The sequence below is a fragment of the Bos javanicus genome, chromosome 18 (assembly GCF_032452875.1).
Source record: "Bos javanicus breed banteng chromosome 18, ARS-OSU_banteng_1.0, whole genome shotgun sequence".
Lineage (NCBI taxonomy): Eukaryota > Metazoa > Chordata > Mammalia > Artiodactyla > Bovidae > Bos > Bos javanicus.
Window position 1 is genome coordinate 10,983,350 of NC_083885.1, and position 22,849 is coordinate 11,006,198.

At 49.9% G+C, this 22,849-nt stretch overlaps 1 protein-coding gene across 1 annotated transcript in view; it reads right to left on the bottom strand.

The window, feature by feature from the left end:
* Positions 1-8,258: 8,258 nt before the first annotated feature.
* The window catches only part of COTL1 (coactosin like F-actin binding protein 1), a 44,084-nt gene continuing 29,493 nt past the window's right edge, over positions 8,259-22,849 (bottom strand). The window contains exon 4 of the mRNA XM_061386902.1: positions 8,259-9,529. Coding sequence (XP_061242886.1) covers positions 9,419-9,529 — 111 coding nt within the window. The 3' untranslated portion in view covers positions 8,259-9,418. The remainder of the gene's footprint in view (positions 9,530-22,849) is intronic.

Consider the following 22,849-nt stretch of genomic DNA (forward strand, 5'->3'; position numbering starts at 1 on the left):
TTTTTCCTAGCAAAATGGTGGAAAGTGGGGTTGTGGTCAAAAACAGGGGTTCCCAAACTCAAACATGTGGTCAAAAACAGGGGTTCCCAACCTCAAACATATATCAGCATTGACCTAAGGGCATGTTTAAATACAGACCCCACCCACCCACCCTGGGGGTACTAGGACTCAATAGGCCAACGACTGGGCTGTGGAGTCCGCCTTTCACCAATTCCCAGGTGATGCTCAAGTTCACAAGCTCATTCAGGGCCCGGACAACATCCACTAAGAACCAGTGGGAAAGAGCAAGACTAGTCTCTACCCTCTGAAAAGACCTTCTTATCAGGGTATCTAAGAATCCCTCCATCAACCTGCTAAAAATGCAGATTCTGGGATGATCCTCAAAGACAGTGACTCCTGGGGGGGTGGTCTGAGTTGGGGCCTGGGAATCTGCATTTTACCAAATATGCTAGATGGTTCTGCTGTGGGTGCTGGGGGACACCCTTGAGAAGCACAGCGCCTCTTTGCAGTGCCAGCTCATTTGGATGATTCCCATTTACTGGTATGCAGTGGATTCCTGCTGTGTGCCCAGCACTGTGGCAGGAACTGGACAAACCCATATGCCACACCCTTACTTCCAGGGGCGGCCCTGGGGTCGGAAGGAACAAGCGCCCAGTGGAAGGCTTCTGCGGAGGCTGATGAGCTGGGGTGTGGGGAGACACGAGGCAGGGCCCCGGGCAGCGGGTGTCCTGGGTCTAGAAGGAGGCAGCCTGGATCAGGGCACTGGGGATCTTGATCTTTCAAACCAACAATTCGTTCTCAACAGCAACCAGCTCCACTTCAGTTAGTGTTTGATCGTCAAACTCAAAATATGTACTGTTGGGGCACATGACAAGGTGTTCAACATTGCTAATTATTAATGTTAGAGAAACACAAATAAAAACTGCAAGATATCCCCTCATACCAGTCCGAATGGCCATCATCAAAAAGCCTACAAATAACAAATGCTGGAGAGGGTGTGGAGAAAAGGGAACCCTCCTACGCTGTTGGCAGGAATATAAACTGATCCAGCCACTATGGAAAACAGTACAGAATTTCCCAAAAAACCTAAAAATAAAACTACCATATGATCCAGCAATCCCATTCCTGAGATATATCAGGAGAAAACCATAATTTGAAAAGATACATGCGCCCCTATGTGCGTGGTAGCGCTATTCACAACAGCCAAGACATGGAAGCAACCTAAGTGTCCATCAATGGATGAAGAGATAAAGAAGATGTGGTACATATACATAATGGAATATTACTCGGCCGTAAAAAAAGAACAAAATAATGCCGTTTGCAGCAACATGGGTGCAACTAGAGATGATCATGCTAAGTGAGATACGTCAGGAGGAGGAAGACAAAAGTCCTATGACAGCGCTTTCATACGGAATCTAAAATATGCCAAATGAACTTATCTACAAACCAGAAACAGACTCACAGACGTAGAGAACAGCCGGCTGCCGAGGGGGAGTCGGGGACGGAAGGAGCGGGAGTTTGGGGTTAGCAGATGCAAACTGTTACACACACAGCAGATCAACAAAGTCCTACTGCTTGGGCACAGGGAACTATACTTAACATCTGTGTAAACCGCAATGGAAAAGAATATGAAAAAGAATGTACGTATAGGTATAACTGAGTCGCTCTGCTGTGCGGCAGAAAAGAATACAGCATTGTAAATCAATTATATTTCAATTAAAAAAAAAAAACACGCTGTTAGGCAGCAGCCTGGCTGTCCGTCCTGGGCAGGGCCTCTGAGAATCTGCTCACGGCTCTTCCCAGCTCCCACAGCCCCGTCCCTTCCTCATACTTCAAAGTCCACCTGTCCAGGTGAGCCCTCTCTGTCCCTCCTCCCTGCCCTTGCTTGGTGAATTCTTTTGCGTCTTTATTTTTAAAATGTTTTGAAACTTCTATACTCCAATCAGACAGGAGATCAGAGAAAACGACCTGACGAATCCCCACCTGCCCATGACACAGGTGCTCCTATTTCGCAGATTTTCTTCAGCTCTTTTTGGAATAAATGAACCAAACAGACACAGCCCGAGCCTCACTCTGACCCTCCGTTTCCCTGAGGCACCCCCTCCCCCTGGCTTACCCATTCTCATGGCGTTTGATGTATTTTTGCTCATGGGTGTGTATGCATAACCAACAGATCAAGTTATTTAGCCTGAAAATTTAGCTCTGATGTTACCGCTCTGTACCCTCATTGCTCTGCAAGTTGCCTTTCTCGCCCACCTTTGTGTTTGGAGACTTATTGGAAGGGCCAGTTTGTCTTGCCTGTGCATGCTGTCCACAGCTCTGCATGTCCTCAGCGGTGACATCAGACACAGGCCTGCGGGGGTGAGCCCAGGGCGTATTAAGGTCTGGCTACTTCTCTTGGCTTTACCAGACATAACCCACAGCAGGCTGTTAGTCCTCGGTTCCGCCCTCATTCCCCAGCTGCCGGACAGCTCCCCCAAACCACAGTTGGCTGACGCTGGGCCACCCTTCCAGATCCTGGGCATAGACAGGCAGAACCACCCCCTCCCCGGGCTCGCAGCGTGGATTTTGAGGAACCTGCAAGTCTCGGAAGGCCGAGTCCTCACCTGAGCTTCAACTCTCTGACACAGCTCTCAGCCTCAGGGCCAACCTGCCCTCTCCTGCCCCATCCCGAGGGAGCTGTGGGGTCCCCTGGCCGGCCCAGCCCAGGGGCACACTCCAGCATCTGCAGCAGCCTCCCAGAGATATCTTAAAAATCTTCCAGAGGCAATGATAAGAGAGAAGAAATCAGGATATGGGTTTGAGCCCCCAGAGGTGGAGAAGCTGGACAGGTAGGATGGACTGGTAGACAGGTAGATGAGGTACATACCTGCCCTTTGGCAGAGCCGGAGGTAGGAGCTGGAGGAGGGGAGGAAGCCCTTGGGGCCCTCTGCCTGGTTGAGCGTGAGCCAAGTCTGACCCTACTCTAAGCGGGTTCGGGTTCTGTGTGGGGCTCGGAGGGCAGGCAGAGGCGCACCTGCCCCAGGGGAGCCCCACTCATGGACTATTGACTGAGCACCCCCCTGTGTGTAAGGCCCTGGGGACAGCTCCCTCCCCTTGACAGGGTCACAGTGAGTGGGGGAGGGGAGGAGTAAATGAGAGCAGAGTTTCCTAAGCCTCCTGGAACAATCACGAGTGGGGCTTCAAACGACAGAAATCTAGGCTCTCACCATCGGGAGGCTGGAAGTCTGAAATGGAGGTGTCAGCAGGACCAGGCTCCCTCCAGATGTTAGCAGCTCTGGGACGAGTCCTTCCTGCCCCTTCCAGCTCCCGCCGCTCCAGGCGTCCTCGGCCTGTGACTGTCTCCCTCTAGTCTCTGCCTCCATTCTCTCACGGCCTCCCTCTGCTTTCTCTCATAAGGGACACCTGGCCTCCGCTTCAAGGCCCACCCTAAATCCATGATGGTTCACCTGGAGATCCTTAACTAATTACAGCTCAGTTCAGTCGCTCAATCATGTCTGACTCTTTGTGACCCCATGGACTGAGGCACGCCAGGCTTTCCTGTCCATCACCAACTCCCAGATCCTATTCAAACTCATGTCCATCGAGTCGGTTGATGCCATCCAGCCATCTCATCCTCTGTCGTCCCCTTCTCCTCCTGCCTTCAATCTTTCCCAATATCGGGGTCTTTTCCAATGAGTCCGTTCTTCGCATCAGGTGGCCAAAGTATTGGGGTTTCAGCTTCAGCATCAGTCCTTCCAATAAATATTCAGGACTGATTTCCTTTAGGGTGGACTGGTTGGATCTCCTTGCAGTCCAAGAGACTCTCAAGAGTCTTCTCCAACACAACAGCTCAAAAGCATCAATTCTTTGGTGCTCAGCTTTCTTTAGAGTCCATCATTGACATCCATACATGACTACTGGAAAAACCATAGCTTTGACTAGATGGACCTTTGTTGGCAAAGTAATGTCTGTGCTTTTTAATATGCTGTCTAGGTAGGTCATAGCTACACCTTCAGTGAGCCTATTTCCAAATAAGGTCCTGCACACAGGTTCTGGGGGCTTCCCAGGTGACTCTAGTGGTAAAGAACCCGCCTGCCACTGCAAGAGACGTAAGAAACATGGGCTCAATCGCTGGGTCGGGAAGATTCCCCTGGAGGAGGGCATGGCAACCCACTCCAGTATTCTTACCTGGAGAATCCCAGGGACAGAGGAGCCTGGCAGGCTACAGTCCATGGGGTTGCAAAGAGTCAGACATGACTGAGCTACTTCGCAAGCACGCACAGGTTCCGGGGCACAGGTGTATTAAAATCTTTGATGGACCACCATTCAACCAACTCCACAGGATATGGGGGACCTTCTTGAAGAAGCAGGTCAGAGCAGGAGCCCATCTTTCTAGAGGGAGAGTGGGGGCATTCAGACAGAGAGGAGGAAGGGTGCCGGATAGGGATCAGGGGTCCAAGGAGGAAGTGGACAGAGTCTCGAGTGGAAGGGCAAGCAGGGCTCCTGGCCACCACCCCCCCCCCCACCATTGGGAAATTTCCACTTGATCCCGGAGCAGTGAGGCGCTGAGGGGCGGGGATTAGCAAAGGACTGGGATGTAGCTGTAACTGGCGAGTGAAATTCCCTTGTAAGTTTCGGGCGGGCTTTTCTGATGGGCTAGACGAGCTAGAAGGCAATGGCAACCCACTCCAGTACTCTTGCCTGGAAAATCCCATGGATGGATGAGCCTGGTAGGCTACAGTCCATGGGGTCGCTAAGAGTTGGACACGACTGAGGGGCTTCATTCTCACGTTTCACTTTCATCATTGGAGAAGGAAATGGCAGCCCACTCCAGTGTTCTTGCCTGGAGAATCCCAGGGACGGGGAGCTTGGTGGGCTGCCGTCTATGGGGTCGCACAGAGTCGGACATGACTGATGCGACTTAGCAGCAGCAGCAGCAGCAGCAGCAGACGAGCCATGAGAAGGAAGCTGAGGTACAGCCTGCCTGGCTGGCCACCCCCGACCCCACTCAGCCTGAGGGCAGAGCTCCCTCCCGTCTCTCAGTCTCTTGTGAGTCATGTCCTGGCAGCCGACCTTTTTTGGCTCTGTAGGCACCTCTCTTCTGTGACTCACTAACACGCGGGGAACAGGAAGCAGCAGGGAGATGAGAACAGGGATAGCACATCCTGGGGCTGAGGGCAGCGGGAGGCCCCACCAGGGCGGCACCGGCAGCTGGGCAACCCCCTTGCCAGCCTCAGATAGCCCCCTGGAGAGTAAAGGTCCATGGGGAGGCTGGCAAAGTTGAGAAGCAGAAGCCTCCTCTCAGGGGTCAATCAGCAAAGAGCAATAACATCCCCCACCTCCCACCCCCTCACCACCTCCCTCGCCCCTCGCCCCTGGAGGGCACAGCAATCACTAGCACAGCAGCTATTGGCTGGTTTCCGCGTAGATCTCCTCTGCCCTCCACCAGCCCGGTGCAAGTCCCCAGAGCTCAGGCATGGGCCTAGCACAGTGCCTGGTCACAGCAGAAGAGGTGTTTTTTTCAGGGAAGGGGGCGTGGGTCTTGGCACTCCTCCTACTGAGAGGTGGGGTCAAGTCCCCTTCCCTTGAATGTGAGGTGGGTGGTGCTCATGACCACCTCCCCCTAAAGTCCAGTGGAAATGCTGCCACGTAACCCCGGAGACTTGGTCAGAAAAGGACACACAGCCTCACCCAGGTCCCCCTGGGCTCTCACTCTGGGGAGGACTGGCTGCCATGCAAGCCCACAGCCCTTAATGAAGTTAAGGTCCACATGCACAATGAAACGCTATGCAGCCATAGCAAGGAATGAAATAATGCCATCTGCAGCAACACGGTGGACCTAGAGGTTATCGTACTAAGTGAAGTGAGCCAGACAGAGAAAGTCAACTATCATTATGTGGAATCTAGATTATGACACCAATGAATTTATCTATGAAACAAGAGACAGACTCACAGACGTGGAGAACAGGCTCACAGTTGCCAAGGGCAGGGGAGGGAGGGAGGGAGGGAGGGAGCGGGAGTCTGGGGTGTGGGGTGAGCGGAGGCAAACTATTACATATAGAACGGATGAAAACCAAGGTCCTGCTTATAGCACAGGGAACTAAATGCAGCGTCCTGTGTTAAACCATAATGGGAAAGAATATGGAAAAGAACGTAAGCATATGTGCGACAATCATTTTTCTCTACAGTAGAAATTACCACAACATTGTAAATCTACTATATTTCAATAAAATACATTTAAAACATTTTTTAAAAGGTCACAGCCTGATACATTGTGGCAGGAGGATGCGCTGGGTGCACTCAGCCACAGACCGGCCTTGGCTGCTGGCCGGGGGCCGTGTGAGACGGCCAGCTTGAGCATCCAGACCAGTGGATCCGACCACAGCCAGAGGAGAGACCCTGCTAGGGAAAATCGCCCTGCTGAACCCTTCCTAAATCCCAGTTCTACAAATTCACGGGCCAAACAACACAGTGGTTGGTTTACACCATTCAGTTTGGGGGAACCCAGAATAGCTACTGAATGTCCAGTGTGTCAAGTAATTAAGAGTCTGAAGCAAGAGCTTCACCCCAAGACCTGCCAGACCCTGAGGGAGGCCAGACTGGGGCGCCCATGCCCTGGGCAGCATTGGGAGCAGCTGAATGGAATCAGCTCCAGGCAGCACTACCAGATACCTTCTGGATGCTGGTTATGGGAGGCGGGGGGTGGGGGTGGAGTGGGGGGCTTCACTGGTGGCTCAGAAGGCAAAGAATCTGCCTGGGATGCAGGAAACCCAGTTTCTATTCCTGGATTGGGAAGATCCCCTGGAGAAGGGAATGGCAACCTACTCCAGCATTCTTGTCTGGAGAATCCCATGTACAGAGGAGCCTCGTGGGCTACACTCCATGGGGTTGCAAACAGTCAGACACAACTGAGTGACCAACACTTTCACTCTCAATGACATAAAGGCAAGGTCTCTCTGCCCTTGAGGACATCAAGATCCCATCAGCCAAGTTCTGAAATCCCAGCAAAGGCCTGAGCTGCAGTTATCAACTAAAACCCCAGCTCCCTGACGCATAAACCCAGCTCCACCCTCTCTGCCCTTCTTGGCAAACATCCCCCAGGAGGCTTTATCCCTGGTCTCCTTTTCCCCAGACCCCTTAGCCGGCTTCCCTCCTCCCCTTCACACCTCAGATGTTACCTCTTCAGAGAAGCCCTCCTTGATGCCCCTAACCAGCCCTAGTGCCTTTATAATTTTCTTCCTGAGGGGGCTTATCTACATGTGTAATTATCCAAGCTCTCTGACCAGCGCTAAAAGCCAGGAAGCCGGAGACCTACTTTGGCTCCCTCTGTTCTACGTTTAGGAAAAACTAGGGCACCCAGAGCTGTCAAGACTGAGTGGCAGGCCTAATGGGATGATGACCGAGCCCTGCCAGACATCCTCATAATCCTCACTGCTCCTTAATGATTTCACGGATAAGGAAGCTGAGGCTCAGAGAGGTTAACCAACCTGCCCAATGTCGCCCAGCCGTGAGCAGAGGAGCCTGGCTGAGGACGGGCCCTGGGCTGCCTCGGGCCTTGCCCACATCTTGCAGGATTCCTTCCTGGTCTCCCCGCCCCACTCACAGCTCCTCCAAAGCAGGCTGTGCATCTGAAACTCCTCTGGCCTGCTTCTGCACTCCCAGCAGGGCTGGCGTGCTGGAAATCTCGTTTTGAAGCTCAATCTCAGAAAGCATGTCATAGCCCAGTTGAAGGGGGATGCCTTCTCACAGCTTTCCCTGAATCCACAGAGTGGAGGGGTCTGACCACACAAGACATGTCACAATCCCACCGTCTCATCACTATTTCGGGGTTGGGCCTCCCCCGCTCTGGTCCTGAGCCACAGCACCAGGGCCACCCAGAGACTCAGGTTCGAATCCCAGCTCTCCCACCTGCCAGCTGGGAGGCCACAGGTGAATCACTGAGTCTCTCTGAGCCTCGATTTCCATAAAATGGGGATGCAAACAGCACCTTTTTTTTTTTTGGCCACACCATGTATGGCATGTGGGGTCTTAGTTCCCCAACCAGGACTCAAACCCATGCCCCCTGCACTAGGAATTCAAGAGTCCTAACCACTGGACTCCCAGAGAAATCCCAAACGGCACCAACTTCTTACGGTTATTGCTAAAATTGAACAAGGTATGGAATATGAATACAACCAGCCCCCAATAGCTCTGTGAAGACCAATTAAAATCTGAAACGACAACCGCCTTCATTTTTCCAGGAAAGAGAGAAGCTTTATAACACCAATCACACAGCCTTGTTTTTTGAAAAACAAAAAAACTGTTTATTTCTGTAAACCATTTTGAGTGTGGATGCTCTTGACGACCCCAACGCAGCACAGACTTCCCCCAACGAAATGAGCAAGGAAAAGAGAAAAAGAACGCTACCAAACGTGCTCATGAACAACCAAGCCAATCGCATCTTTCTTTGACAAAAAAGGAAATCCTTGGGCCGCTCTGATGCCACCGAGGATTAAACCCACAGACTCTCTGGTCCCTCGAGGGCGGGGCTCCCACCGCACACGCTCTGTCCCCTGCTCTGTTTGCTGACTGGCTGGACCTCAGTTCCCATCCCACACCCTGGGCCTCTCTCCCTAACATCCTCATCACTTGGAGAGCCCGGGACGTGACCCCTGAAAGACTCCTCCTGTTGAATCTGGACTTAGACCTTTGCCCCCCACTCCACAACATCGTGAGATTTCCATCAAGAGGGTGGGAACGGGCCACTTCAGACCGATGGCAAAGCCAGGCAACTTTTAAGGCAAATATTCTCTCTTCTCTTCTGGTCTGAGTCAGGCCTGCGCTTCTCTCCATCGAGCACCATCTCGGATGGGCATGGAGCTTAGGCAACTTGGAATGGGGGGATAGGGGGGGACCCTGGAGCGACTCTCAGGAGCATGAGCCTGGCCAGCGGGATGCATGTGTGCTTGTAAAGGCCGCTGTTGAGGGCACGGCTCCCGGCACAGCCATTGCATCAGCGGGAAGCAGGCAGGCGCCAAGGAGAACCGAGATAGCAGCGTGACCCAGGTGCCAGAAGCGACACGAGGTTGGTGGGTGAAGCCGGACAGGCTGCTTGTGCGTCAGAGAAATATCAGGAAAGGGTCACCGCAGGAGGCGCCTCTGATCTGATGATGTGCGTGACCTTGGCATCAAAATGATTTTTCTTTAGAATAAGAAAGAAGGGCGGGGAGAAAGAATAAAAGAGAAAAGAAAGATGTTCAATGAGCTTCAGGGTCTAGGACACAGCAGGTGCACAAGGGAAGTGGGGAGGGGAGCTGGATTTTGGACGGGGTGGTGGGCGTTGCCTCTCATCGCGTCTCCTCTCCCTGGTGGGCTGGTGGGCTGGTAGCTGAGGCTGCGGCCCCCTCCCCTGGGGAGCAGGCAGATGACTTTGGCAAGGGGCGGGGTGTGCGGGGGGTTACTCCGTCTGGGCATCGTAATTGGCTCCACCCGCCTTCTTGAGCTCATTCTTGATGAAATCTTCCTCCAGCTCCTTCCGATCACTGATCACAAACTCTTTGGCGAAATTCTGCAGGAACAAAACAAAACACAGAGTTCCCGTTAAAAGAGAGGGGACGGGATGTGAGTGTTGCTCAGGCAACACACCAGGAAGTCTTGGCAACTAAAATACTAAGAAATGATCAAACGAAAATCTGGGGGCAGAACGGTTCTGCAGAGGGATAAAACAAAAACGTGGCCAGAGACCAGGAAATCAGAGATCCCGAGAGCACGCAGAAAGGCCAGGGTCAGGTCTGGGTTCAGATTCTGGCTCTGTCGTTTTCCAACTCTGTGGCCTTGAGCAAGTTCCTTCAACGCTCCGTGCCTCCACTTCCTCATCTGAAAACCCATCTTGTTAGGAGAATAACAGAAGAGGAGGTTGGAAAGGTAGGCTGGTCTACTGGTCAATGTTTAACACCAGGCTCTCTCACAAAAGGGGTTAGGGGTGGATGGTAGCCTTCCACCCATTTCCAAGGCTGGCATAAATCTCCCAACATTGGCTGATTACAAACTACCAACGGGGGCTTTTAAGTGGAGCTGGGAAGAGACGCGTGACTGGCTGTCGTCAGCTGGTACAAGGTCGCTTCAGACACTCCTGTGAAGTGAGGCCTCTGGTCCTAGGTCTGAGTGATCAGCCCAGACACTGGGTGCAGTGAAGGCTGTACAGGGCTCTCCAGCCACACTCAGTTACTTGAAGGTGGAGGAACTGCTTGCATTCACTCAACAAACACGGTGCCATGAGATGGGGCTGTGGTGATGAGCCAAACGGCCATAGCTGCTGTGGTATGCATGTGTCCACCATAAAAGCCCGCAGACCCAGCACACACGAGGTGCTCGCAAATGTGTGTGGCTTGAATGAGTGAAGCGGGTGATCTAAGCCATGAAGAGTCAACAGGTATTTGAATACATGCATTATAAAACTGCCATAAGGAAAATGTCAGGATGGTGACAGGTAAGAATACGGAGAAGTTACCAATATACGAATAACACGTCTGAAGGCCAGAACATCATCCACATTAAAAAAAAGAGTCCGTGAGGAAATAATGTAAACGGTGACCACTGTATACAAAGGGCCTAAGTGACCAGGCAGTGCCACACATTAACAAACTTAATTCTTAAAACCTTTTAGCATGACTCGGCGATTCTACTCCCAGGTAGCTACCCAACAGAAATGAAAGCGTATGTCCACACAAACACTTGTAATCACAAACATTCATGGCAACGTTATTCATAACAGTCAAAAAGTGGAAACTACTCAAATGCCCATCAACACATGAAAGGGTAAACAAAATAGGGTCTATCCATATGATGGAATGCTGCTGCTGCTGCCGCTAAGTCGCTTCAGTCGTGTCCGACTCTGTGCGACCCCAGAGACGGCAGCCCACCAGGCTCCCCCGTCCCTGGGATTCTCCAGGCAAGAACACTGGAGTGGGTTGCCATTGCCTTCTCCAATGCATGAAAGTGAAAACTGAAAGTGAAGTCGCTGTCATGTCCGACTCTTAACGACCCCACAGACTGTGGCCCACCAGGCTCCTCTGCCCATGGGATTTTCCAGGCAAGAGTACTGGAGTGGGTTGCCATTGCCTTCTCCAATGGAATATTACTCAGTCATAAAAAGGAGTGAGGTGCTGATTCAGGCTACAACAGGGATGAACCTTAAAACCATTATGCTCAAAAAAAAAAGAACGAACCATTACGCTCAGTGAGAGAAGCCAGATGTGAAAGATCACATATTGTATGATTCCGTTTATATGAAAGATCTAGAAAAGGCAAACCCAGAGAGACAAAAGGAGCTAGAGATTGGAACAGAAAAAGATGGAAATGCTCGGAAATTGAATGGCAATAATAGTTGCACAACCCTGTAAATTTACTAAAAATAACTGAACTGGAGACTTAGGGTGAGTTAATTTTGTGGCGTGTAAATTATATCATAATAAAGCTGCTTTAAAAACAAATCCTGTAATATATAATAATCAATATTATTTCCATTGTGAAGATGACAAAACAAAGGCTGGAGATAACGACAGTTGCCCAAAGTCACATGGCTAGCAGGTACAGCTGACTCTAAAGCTGGCCTTCTTCTTTTTATTTTACTTTTGTATTATTTTACTTTTGGCTGCACTGGGTCCTCGTTGCTGGGCACGGGCTTCTCACTGCGGTGGCTCCTCTCGTTGCAGAGCACAGGCTCTAGGCGCACAGGCTCAGTAGCTGGGGCGCAGGGACTTAGTTGCTCCACAGCAAGTGGAATCTTCCTGGACCAGGGATCAAACCCACGCCCCCCGCATTCGCAGACGGATTCCTTTCCCCTGCACCACGATGGAAGTCCTGAAGCTGGCCTTCTTAAAAGTGTCACCATCTCCTTTAGGAGTGATGAAAGTATTTTGGAACTGGATACAGGTAGTCTGTACAACACTGTGGAGGTACTAAATGCCACTGAATTGTATAGTCTTTAATGGTGGTTAATTTTATGGTATGTGAGTTTCACCTCGATTTTTAAAAGAGGGAGAAAGAAACAAAAAAGAATAAACCAGAAACAACCTCAAGGTCAAGTTGCACAATATTAAGACAAAACATGCCAAGCCACCAAGAATACTAACAGGAAGGAGGAAAGGGGAGGTTAATGTTTATCAAGCAACTAATAGGTGCCAGGTGCAGCCTCACACATTTTCTCGATTATCCTCCTTCAGTATATTAGCTTTTTTTTTTGTTTTTAAAGATAAGTTCCACGGGCTGGACTTGGAGACATTGTGTAATCAGCCCAGATGACTAAATATCCTTTTCTATTCCCAGTCTGCCATGCTGTGCTGCTAAGGGTCTGTGTAAGTCATCAGCACAGAGTGAACACAGCAGAACGGCAGAGCCAGAAAGGGGAACCCAGAAAAAAATAAGGTGTTTCTCAACCTGAGCCCCAGCAGCAGGGGGAGGGGCGAAGAGCAAACCCGGAGGAGGAAGCCCCACAGCTCAAGATGCTTACAGAAGGAAGTCCAAAGTTCCTCTGCCCCGTGATAGCTATATATGGCTATCTAGAGAAACAAGAACACTCGCCCTTGTGTCTGTTAGCCATTAGACAACCTAGATTAAGAAGAGGTTTCATAAGGTCTAAGAAATCCACAGTGCAAGTGGACACAGCACCGTCCCCCTTAAAACCACAAGTATATGGGAAATCGAATCATAGCTAAAGGAGCAAGCCAGAGTAGCAGGACCCAGTGAAATACAGCATAACAATAAATGTAAATGAACAAAATTACGTTAAAAAAAATCTATGTCTCAAACAAAAATAAAACTCAGCAAAATAAAACTCTCAGCAAAAATAAAACTCAATAAAACTCAAAAAAAATCTATGTCTCAAACAAAAATAAAACTCAGCAAAATAAAACTCTCAGCAAAAATAAAACTCAAACCCTATACATTTGGGAATTTGAGACATGCTTAAAACCAAAATTTTTTGACACGTTTGCCAAAACCAATTCTTTGGAACCAAAGTACAGAGACAAGCAGCCTCATCTGTCCCTACTATTGGGATCAACCCCCTCCCTCCAGAGGGCAGACAGGAAGTGGCCGGCCACATAGAGGTGGTCCTGGCGGGCCTGGAGGGGCTCCCCCACCACAGGATGCTGGGGTGGAGTTTGTGGAAGGCAGAGGCTTCAAAAAGGTGAGATCCCCTCAGGGTGTGGACTCCACAAAAAGTCCCCCAAAGGTCTGAGTCAACCTAAATTCAACCCCAAATGACTGTACATTTCTCCACCTCCGTTCCTTCCAGGGTCCTCACAGAGCGGGCATTCAACATGGCAAGGGAGGCGCCACCACCTCTGGGGAGTGGGCTTAAATGTCAGCTTTCAAAAACAGGCAGAAACAGCAAAAATGATTCTGTGGACAGCCAGACCTCAATGTAGGAGCAAAGCCCACGACCTGAGGGGCCTGCAAGGACTCGCCCACACTGAAAACCACAAAGAACACGTCTACAGAAAGCAGGCCCCCCCGCCCCGGCCCTGCCATGCGCACACCCTGGACTCTCAACCGCAGTCCCTGGCACCCTCCAGGTACCACCAACACCTCCCGGAGAAGAGGCAGGCCACACGGAGGCTGCAAGCGGCAGGGCGCAAGTCCTTGCGGAAAGGAAAACAGCGCGGCCCAGAGCAACGCTAACACATAGGGAGTCGTAAATTTGCTAGAAGCCACACCGAAACAAGTGATTTTGTTCTCCATACTTAATCTCAAAAAGCCAGTGCACTCAGCACACAGCAGTGTGACAAGCCAGGCTTTCCACGCTCTGCGGCCACACATGGCCAGTGGCAGTCCAGGTCCAGAGAGAACAGGAAAGAGCCTGAAGGAATGACGTGCTCAGGGACTTCCCCGGTGGTCCAGTGGCTAAGACTACACGCTCCCAGTTCAGGGGACCTGGGTTCGTTCCCTGGTCAGGAAACTAGATCCCACATGCCACAGCTACGAGTTCGAATGTTGTGACTTAAGATCTCGTGAGCTGCAGCTGAGACCAGAGCAGCTGAAAGAATAAATAATGAAATACGTACGGCTGAGTTCCTTTGCCGTGCACCTGAAACTATCAACATTGTTAATCGGCTACCCTTCAATATAAAATAAAAAGTTAAAAAAACAAAAAAGAATAATGTGCTCAGTCAAGCAGACACATTAATCATAAAATATCAGAGCTGATCTGGGTCGGGGGGAGGAGAGCCTTCCAGGGCAGGAGTGGGTGGCTGCTGGATCCATGTCTTGATCTGGACGGTAGTTTCATGGGTGTGTACAAAAATTCCAAATTTTAGAATTCATAAATTCATCAAACTGTACACCTTAGATATATGTGTTCTCCTCTATGTGTACCTTGGTTAACCAAAGAAAGTCAGGGTGAGGGAGTATTGAGCTGAAAGAGCCTTTGACACTCTGACATTCACCCCCTCATTTGATAGAGAATAAGGAAGAGACCCAGAGAGGGGGAGTGATTCGTCCCAGGGCACAGCAGCATCACACTGGGGCCCCGGGGATAGGCCCTCTCGCCTCGACATACTACCCGGTGGGCTGCGCGTCCCTCCCACGCCAGCAGCCATCACATCCTTCAGGCTGCCAGAGCCACATGCCAAGGACTTCAAAGCAACACGGGCTGGCCTGGGGGCACTGTGACCTAGAGTTCTAGAAAGATCTTTGTCATGTCTGGGAACTCGGTGTCCCTGGCTGACAGCCTGCAGACAGGGTCTCTCCCTTTTCTGCCAGGGCAGGACTTCTCAAAGGAAGACACCTCATCCAGCTAACCAGGACTCCTAGATGGCTTGCAGACACACACTGAGCAAATTCAGGACACATTCTGTCCCCGGGATGTTTCTCAAGAGCATTTAAGCTCATGCTTCAAAGACAGAGGATGGACATCGGTCTGCTTCCAAGGCGGGCAACTCTAGAGAAGGACAAGGATTAGGAAGTGGTGCTCTATATACAGTCAAGAATCTATTTGCAAGGCTGGTCTAAAAAGTGCGTATTATAGTTTCCCATCCTTGGTTTTAAATCATCTCACTTTTATTACTTTTGAAATACTATTTATTTGGCTATGCTGGTCTTAGTTGCAGCAGTCGGGATCTTCGGATCTTCTTTGCTGTATGTGGGTTCTTTAGCTGCGTCATGCAAGCTCTTAGTTGTACGTGGAATCTAGTTCCCCGACCAGGGATTGAACCCAGCTCCCCTGCATCAGGAGAGTGGAGTCTTAGCCACTGGACTGCCGGAGAAGTCCCAAAATCATCTTGGTTTTAAATAGCTCCCAACTGCCTGGGTTTAAGCCCCCACTTCGGTCCTAAAATGTACTGGGAGTGGCCTGGGCCACATACTGAGACGGCTGCCCATGTGCATTTCCAGCAGCCTGACCCTCCCCAGAAACTTACCCTCCTGACCCTCAGTTTCCTCTCTCAGGTGGGGACGGTAAGAGGACCTACATCCTGTAAGTATCTGATGAGTGTGCCTAGTACAGAGCAAGTGCACAAGAATGGTTAGGTAATATTTCACAAGATCATGGATTTTCTTCATTCTCAAGATTGTTAGGGCAGTCTGTGAGCTCTAAAGAAGTTTTCTGAAATGCTCAGAGCAAATGTATGCTGCTGCTGCTGCTGCTAAGTCGCTTCAGTCGTGTGACCCCATAGACGGCAGCCCACCAGGCTCCCCCGTCCCTGGGATTCTCCAGGCAAGAATATGAGTGGGTTGCCATTTCCTTCTCCAATGCATGAAAGTGAAAAGTGAAAGTGAAGTTGCTCAGTCGTGTCTGACTCTTTGCGACCCCATGGACTGCAGCCTACAGGGCTCCTCCGTCCATGGGATTTCCCAGGCAAGAGTACTGGAGTGGGGTGCCATTGCCTTCTCCACAGCAAGTGTATAGGGTGTGGCTAAGTTCCCTTTCCCTCACCCACACTGACTTCTCCATCCTCACTGTTTACTTTTTAATGAAGGGAAGTCTGGGGAATTTCTCAGAATAAGCAGGAGAGTGACACAGGCTCTCCTCGCCCTTGCAGAAGGAAGACAGCAAGTCCAGCTGCTCACTCAAAAGCTGGGGACAGAATTAGCCATGGGAAGACAGAGAGGAGGTCCGTGGGGGCAGAAGTGTGTCTGGTCTTCTACCCAGAACATAAGGACCATGATGAGTTGCTACCCTACACAGAGAACACAGGTGCCGGGAAAGTCTGGAGAGAAAAAGTGAGTTAAGCCTGTGATGCCAGTAATGCCCATTTCTACAAGGTGGCGCCAGGGAAAAGAGGTGACCTTCATCATATCCTAAGATAACGAGAGTTAATGCAAATCATTCTTCCAATTAACACCTGCCTACTAAACATCTATATATGCCAGACACTCTCTGAGGCCCTGGGAAGTTAAAATCTGATACTAACAGGTCCCTCTGATAGTCTCAGAGCAGAGAAAAAGAACCAGGAGGGCTCTAAAAGGCCCTGCAGGAAGCAGTCAATGGCTCTAGGCCCTGGTCTCCATCTCCATGAAAGAAGTGGTCTGGATGGTGGGTCTGCCATCTCTTTCCCCACCAGCCATCCTTGGGTTTGCACCTGAGCCTCCAGAGCCCACGGGACAAAGTTCCACCTTGGACACCAGAATCCAAGGAGCAGTGAGAGAAACCAGCACAGAAATGTCAACTTTGGGATTTGAGTATGACTTTCAAAAAGAAGGTTGTGTGCTGGCTTCAGGCCCATCCCAAACTCTTGCAAAAATGGGGGGATGGTACCTCCCCTGCCACCTGTGTGAGGTGGGGCAGTGTGTGTAGGCAGTGAGATGGGGCAGAGGGTGGATGGGACACATGCTGGCCACAATAATGTATCTTTTCCCCAAGTGGGCGAACATTAATTATAAACCAAAGACCTTGGCGTGCTGAAGAAAAGCAACTGGTCCCCAGCAGCCTGCACCTTGCTAAGAGAAAAGGCACCCTCCAAGGAACATGGGCCAGAAGAAAACACACAGCTTCAAACCTGCCAACCCCTCCTGGGCCCCCTACACCTTCCCTCCTACAACTATTCTGCAGAGTCTCAGAGACCAAGGTTTTAAAAGTCCTTCTAGTGGGGTATATTTACTAAAAAAGAAAAGGTTCCTGTAACCGACATGAGTCATCACAGACAAGGGAAAAACAAGCAGGTTGTTTGGGAACGCAGGCACCTGCATCATTGTCACAGGTCAGGAATGACACAACCCTATTTCACTCAGGAGGGGACAAAGGACGAGAGAGCAGCATGTGGTGGCATGCCGAGTGGACTCAAGGTAACTGTCCAACACTGACCACGGATATTTACAAGAGCCCCGACTCCACTCTGCCTGATTTCTGACAAGGCTCCATCAAGATCAAGGGTGGTAAGAATGTGGGAATTGGGGGCTTCCCTGGTGGTCCAGTGGTCCCCTGCACTGCAGGGGACATGAGTTCAATCCCTGGCTAAGGATCTAAAATCCTGCATGCCATGGGGCAACTAAACCCAAGCACTGCAATGAAAAATCTGCATGACACAACAAGACCCTAAGTGCAGCAAGTAAGAGCCGACACAGCCAGATAAAGAAATATATATAAAAAAAAGAAGGCAGGAACAAGCTCCACTCTCTCCTCTGGTACCCACGGCAGACATCACAAACCAGTCACGGCACTTTCCCCACTGAGTCCAGACTTAACCTCAGAATCCTTCTTAATCCACACCTCCAAATAGCCCCTGCTATCAATCAACTGACAAGAAATATTAATCCAGTTTAGGACTTCAATTTCTGCCTGGTTGAAGCTGTGGCTAACATTTCTTTCTTTTTTTAACTTGGAGTATAACTGCTTGAGAAAACCATAGTTCAAAATGACAAATGTACCCCAGTGTTCACTGCAGCACCATTTACACAATAGCCAGGACATGGGAACAATCTGAATATCCATTAACAGATGCACGCATAAAGAAGATGTGGTACATATATGCAATGGAATATTCCTCAACCATAAAAAGTGGTTAGTATTTCTTGCTCCTCAGCAATATTCACTTTTGGGAATTTTTCCCAAAGGAAAAACTCAACAGAATTAAAAAAAAATTACAACATGTATACTCACAGATGTTCACTGTCAGTAAATACCAGACTGCTTCCACTTTTCAACAAAAGTTGAGTAAATAAGTAAGTAGCACCTACATTGAACAGTTCCTACACGGCAGGCACTTAGGATACACAATATTTTATTTAATTTTTACAATTCTATGGTTAGATATTATCATCCCCAATTTTCAGAGGAAGCTGAAGCTCAGGGAAGTGAAACAGCTGGCACAAGGTCACACACATCATGGGGTGGGGCTGAGACCCAAACCCATGTTTAACTCCACACCAAGGTCTTCATCAGGGGGATGAAAACCACACACACACACACACAATCCCACATCCACTGAACAGAATAGTATTTAGCCATTAAAATTACGAAAACTGAAAACATCTATGAAATGTTACATAGAAGGACCCTGAACCTCTGCAATGTTTTGTAATAACACGTATCATGCACCCAGGGCTCCAGGGGAATTAGCAGGCTTAGCTGTGTGATTAACCATCACTCGAAGTGAAGCACAGTGAAGTCGCTCAGTCGTGTCCAACTCTTTGTGACCCCATGGACTGTAGCCTACCAGGCTCCTCCGTCCATGGGATTTTTCCAGGCAAGAGTCCTGGAGTGGGTTGCCATTTCCTTCTCCAGGGGATCTTTCCGACCCAGGGATTGAACGTGGGTCTCCTGCATTGTAGACAGACGCTTTACCGTCTGAGCCACCAGGGAAGTCCTTAATTTTGTCCTAACCATTTTTTCAGCGCCTGGGGATAAACCACCATAGGGGAAAGAACAGAGAGCCTGGAGCTTGTTCTAGGAGGGACTCTCAAAAGGCAGGGTCCCGGGGATAAACTACCACAAGAGAAGGACAGAGGCAGGGGGCGGTCCCGCAAGGCAAGAGACTGAGGCAGGGAAGATCTGAAAGGCTCAGAGGTCCAGGGCACAGGCAGCCTTCTCAACAGCACCACTGGGTGTGCGGGTCACACTTGGGGACCTCTCTGGACTCAGCGCTTGGGCTCCTTCAGCAAAGACCTGCACGGCTCTAATCTGATGTCCCCAGTCCCTGGAAACCGTCTGCTGTGAGTGTCAGGAATCACTGTGTGGACATCAGGAGGCCCACCACTGCAGGGGTGGGGGGTGGCGGCAGGCAGGCACCACACCAAGGCTGGCTGGCCCAGGGCTGGGACCCATCTGGGATTTTTTAGTGACGGGAACCCAGCCACAACCTACTGGCAGAGCTCTCAACTTGTGAAAGCGACTTGCATTTACATGCCGGGCTCAGGGTGTGGGCATCTTCCTCTTTCTCCCATGAGCTTTTAACCTCTTGGTAGCAAGAGCATAGAACCACGTTCCCCACTGCCCTCCCCTGAATAAAATGACCTCTGAGCCCCATCACCTGGCTTCTGTCTTGACACTCATCCTTGGCTTGAGGCGGCACCCCTCCAAGCCTCAGTTTCCTCATCTGCATGTTGGACACATCATGACACCTGCCCCTCCACACAGGATCCCGGCACCACCATTCACAGGCAGCTTGGGACTTTAGTGTGTGTGTGTGTGTGTGTGTGTGTGTGTGTGTGTTATCTGGTTGTGCCAGACCTTGGTTGTGGCATATAGGATCTAGTTTCCCAACCGTGCATCAAACCCACGCCCCTTGTATTGGGAACATGGAGTCTTAGCCACTGAACCACCAGGCAAGTCCCTATGTTTTCAATACAGGATTCAATCACCGGAAAGCCCCCTTGCGTGAGTCCAGGCCCAGGTGAAACACATGAGCACAAAAAGCCCTTTCTGGTTCTGAGAAGAATAAACAGGCAAACCACAGGCTTGAAGAAGCAAAAAACTCCCCATGAAGTAGAGGTAAGAGAAGTCGCTTCAGTCGTGTCCGACTCTGTGCGACCCCAAAGACGACAGCCCATCAAGCTCCACCTTCCCTGGGATTCTCTAGGCAAGAACACTGGAGTGGGTTGCCATTTCCTTCTCCAATGCATGAAAGTGAAAAGTGAAAGTGAAGTCGCTCAGTCTGTGACTTAGCGATCCCATGGACTGCAGCCTACCAGGCTCCTCTGTCCATGGGATTTTCCAGGCAAGAGTACTGGAGTGGGGTGCCATTGCCTTCTCCGAAAACTCCCCATAAAAACAGCCTTTTCAAAGAGGGATGAGGCATCTAAGCTGGTCCCCGAGTGGCGGGCAGCACTGATGCTCTGCAGGCGGGGGCAGCAGCCCTGTAAATCTCCTGACACCAAGGTACACAGGTTCTCCCCGCTGATCCAAACAGCTCTCACCTCTGCTTTCCACTGAAACAAAAGAAGAGCCTGTGGAAATTCCAATTCACCTTCAAGCCCCTCTCTGAGTGTAAATGGCTTCTACAACTTAATTCAGCCCGAAGAGCAGTTGTTGAACATTTACTAGCTTTTGTCCTAGAATACAGAGAAGGCAATGGCACCCCACTCCAGTACTCTTGCCTGGAAAATCCCATGGACGGAGGAGCCTGGTGGTAGGCTGCAGTCCATGGGGTCGCTAGGAGTCGGACATGACTGAGCGACTTCACTTTCACTTTTCACTTTCATGCATTGGAGAAGGAAATGGCAGCCCACTCCGGTGTTCTTGCCTGGAGAATCCCAGGGACGGGGGAGCCTGGTGGGCTGCCGTCTGTGGGGTCGCACAGAGTCGGACACGACTGAAGCGACTTAGCAGCAGCAGCAGCAGCAGCAGCAGTCCTAGAATAAGGCACAGACTAGAGCCTACGTGAACAGATCTATTTCTTCACATTTTAGCATGTTTTAGTACTTTTCTAGGTACGAGAAATGCAAATAAAGCAGCCATGGTCCTTGCCCTTGAGATTACTTTCTTGGGCCATTTAATTATAATTCAAGGAATTTGAGCTACAGGACAAACACAGGAGCAATTAATTCTGATTGAGGCTGGTAGGAGAATGGGATTAAAAAATCAGGGTTGTCTTAATGTTAATTTTTGTTTTTCATGTGTCTGTTTTTCACCTGTGTGTTCTATTTGGGAAAATTTCTATTCATATTTTGGCCTACTTTTGTTTTCTGAGATTTGTGTGTTCTCTTTTTTTGACAAGAAGGAAAGCAAAGAAACATCAGAGACATCTGTTAGATTTCACTCATTCAGCAATAATGTGTGTGACTTTTTTTCTGCATGGAATCGTAATTCATAGTACTGAAAGTATATGTTCTAAAAGTTTATACTATGGGTAATGTAATGGCCACATGCATTATACGTGTTTTCAATAAATCTGTTTTATTCACATTTGTTAAAAAAAAAAATCAGGGTTGTGAAGGATGATAGGCGTTCATCAGTCACTAAAAGGAGAAACCTTTTCATTTTGTTTTTCTTTCATCCTTCCAACAGCTATGTGAGAATCTACATTCTCTTTAAGTGAGAACAGCTTCTACGGATAAAGTTACTTGCCTGAGGTCCTAGGGCGAAGGGGCTTCCCTTGTGGCTTAGCCGGTAAAGAATTCGCCTACAATGCAGGAGACCTGGATTCGATCCCTGTGTTGGGAAGATCCCCTGGAGAAGGGAAAGGCTACCCACTCCAGTATTCTGGCCTAGAGAATTCTGTGGACTGTTATAGTCAGTCCATGGGGACGCAAAGAGTCGGACACAACTGAGCGACTTTCACTTTCACTAGGGCGAAAGGTTAATAAAGCTGGAATATCAACTTGGATCTCACTCCCCTTAGGCCCATGATCTCTTCCATTTGACACAGCAGTATTTAAAAAGAAAGAAACACTGTGCAATGATGTTCAGTTTCCAGTTTCAAAAAAAAAAAAAGTTCTAACATCAAGGAAGATTAAGAACCAGGTCAGTATTTTTAAAAATAAATGTAAGATGTTTGTTTCCTGCAGATCTTCTCAGAGCCTTTAACGTGTCATGCGAGTCTATAAAAGTAGCTTCCAAAAGGTACGTTGGCCTCAGAACATTCTTCTTGGTGCTAGAGGACTTTGGGAAACGTGTAGTGGGCTGAAGTGGCAGAGTCGGGGTCCCTGGCCAGTCTGCAAGCACAGGGGACCTTTAGCAAATTCCCCAACTTTCCCCAGTCCTCAGACTCCTCATCTATAAAATGCAGATGATGGCAGAACTGGCCTTGTGAAGAAGAAATAATTTCAATATGTGGAAAGTCCTTCAAAGTGCCAGGCGTAAGGCAAGGGCACAGTAAAACTCTTGTTATTAATATAACTACCACACTTGTACATAAACATGACCCTCCTGGAAGGGAGTTAGGACATCTGGTCCTGGCCCTGTGGGTGGACCGGTCCAGCGTGTAAACTGCCCCTGCTCCTGGGGTTCAGAAGCCTTCAGGATACACGTTACACTGCTGGCTCCATGCAGTCACTGACAGGCCCGTCCTTCCCACCTTCACTTTCCCTTAGAGGAAACACTCCCTGCTGTTCTCTTCCCAGAGCTGAAAGCCGAGATGTACCTCCGGGTAATTGGTTCCGTGAGCATTCATATGATGTTCAAAAATAAAAAAAGAGATAAAAGGACCACGTGAGTACAGAGCTTCTGCAAGGCCAGCACAATGCTCCATCGACCGAGTCCGTTTCTAAATCGAGACAGCCTGGCCCAGCGCAGGCTGGTCTCTGATGGGGCTGCTGCATTGTCCCTCTCACCCTGCAGCGGCGCCGGGACAATGGGCTGGGTGTTGTGTCGCCGGCACCAGCCAGGCATTTCTGTGCGGCAGACGACGGCTGTGGCGAGGCAGCCACGCACCCTGTCCACTCAGCGCATTCCAGGCCCAAGTCTGGGTGCCACCCTCGCCCAGGCTGGCACCCCGCTGCTGCCCCCAGCCTT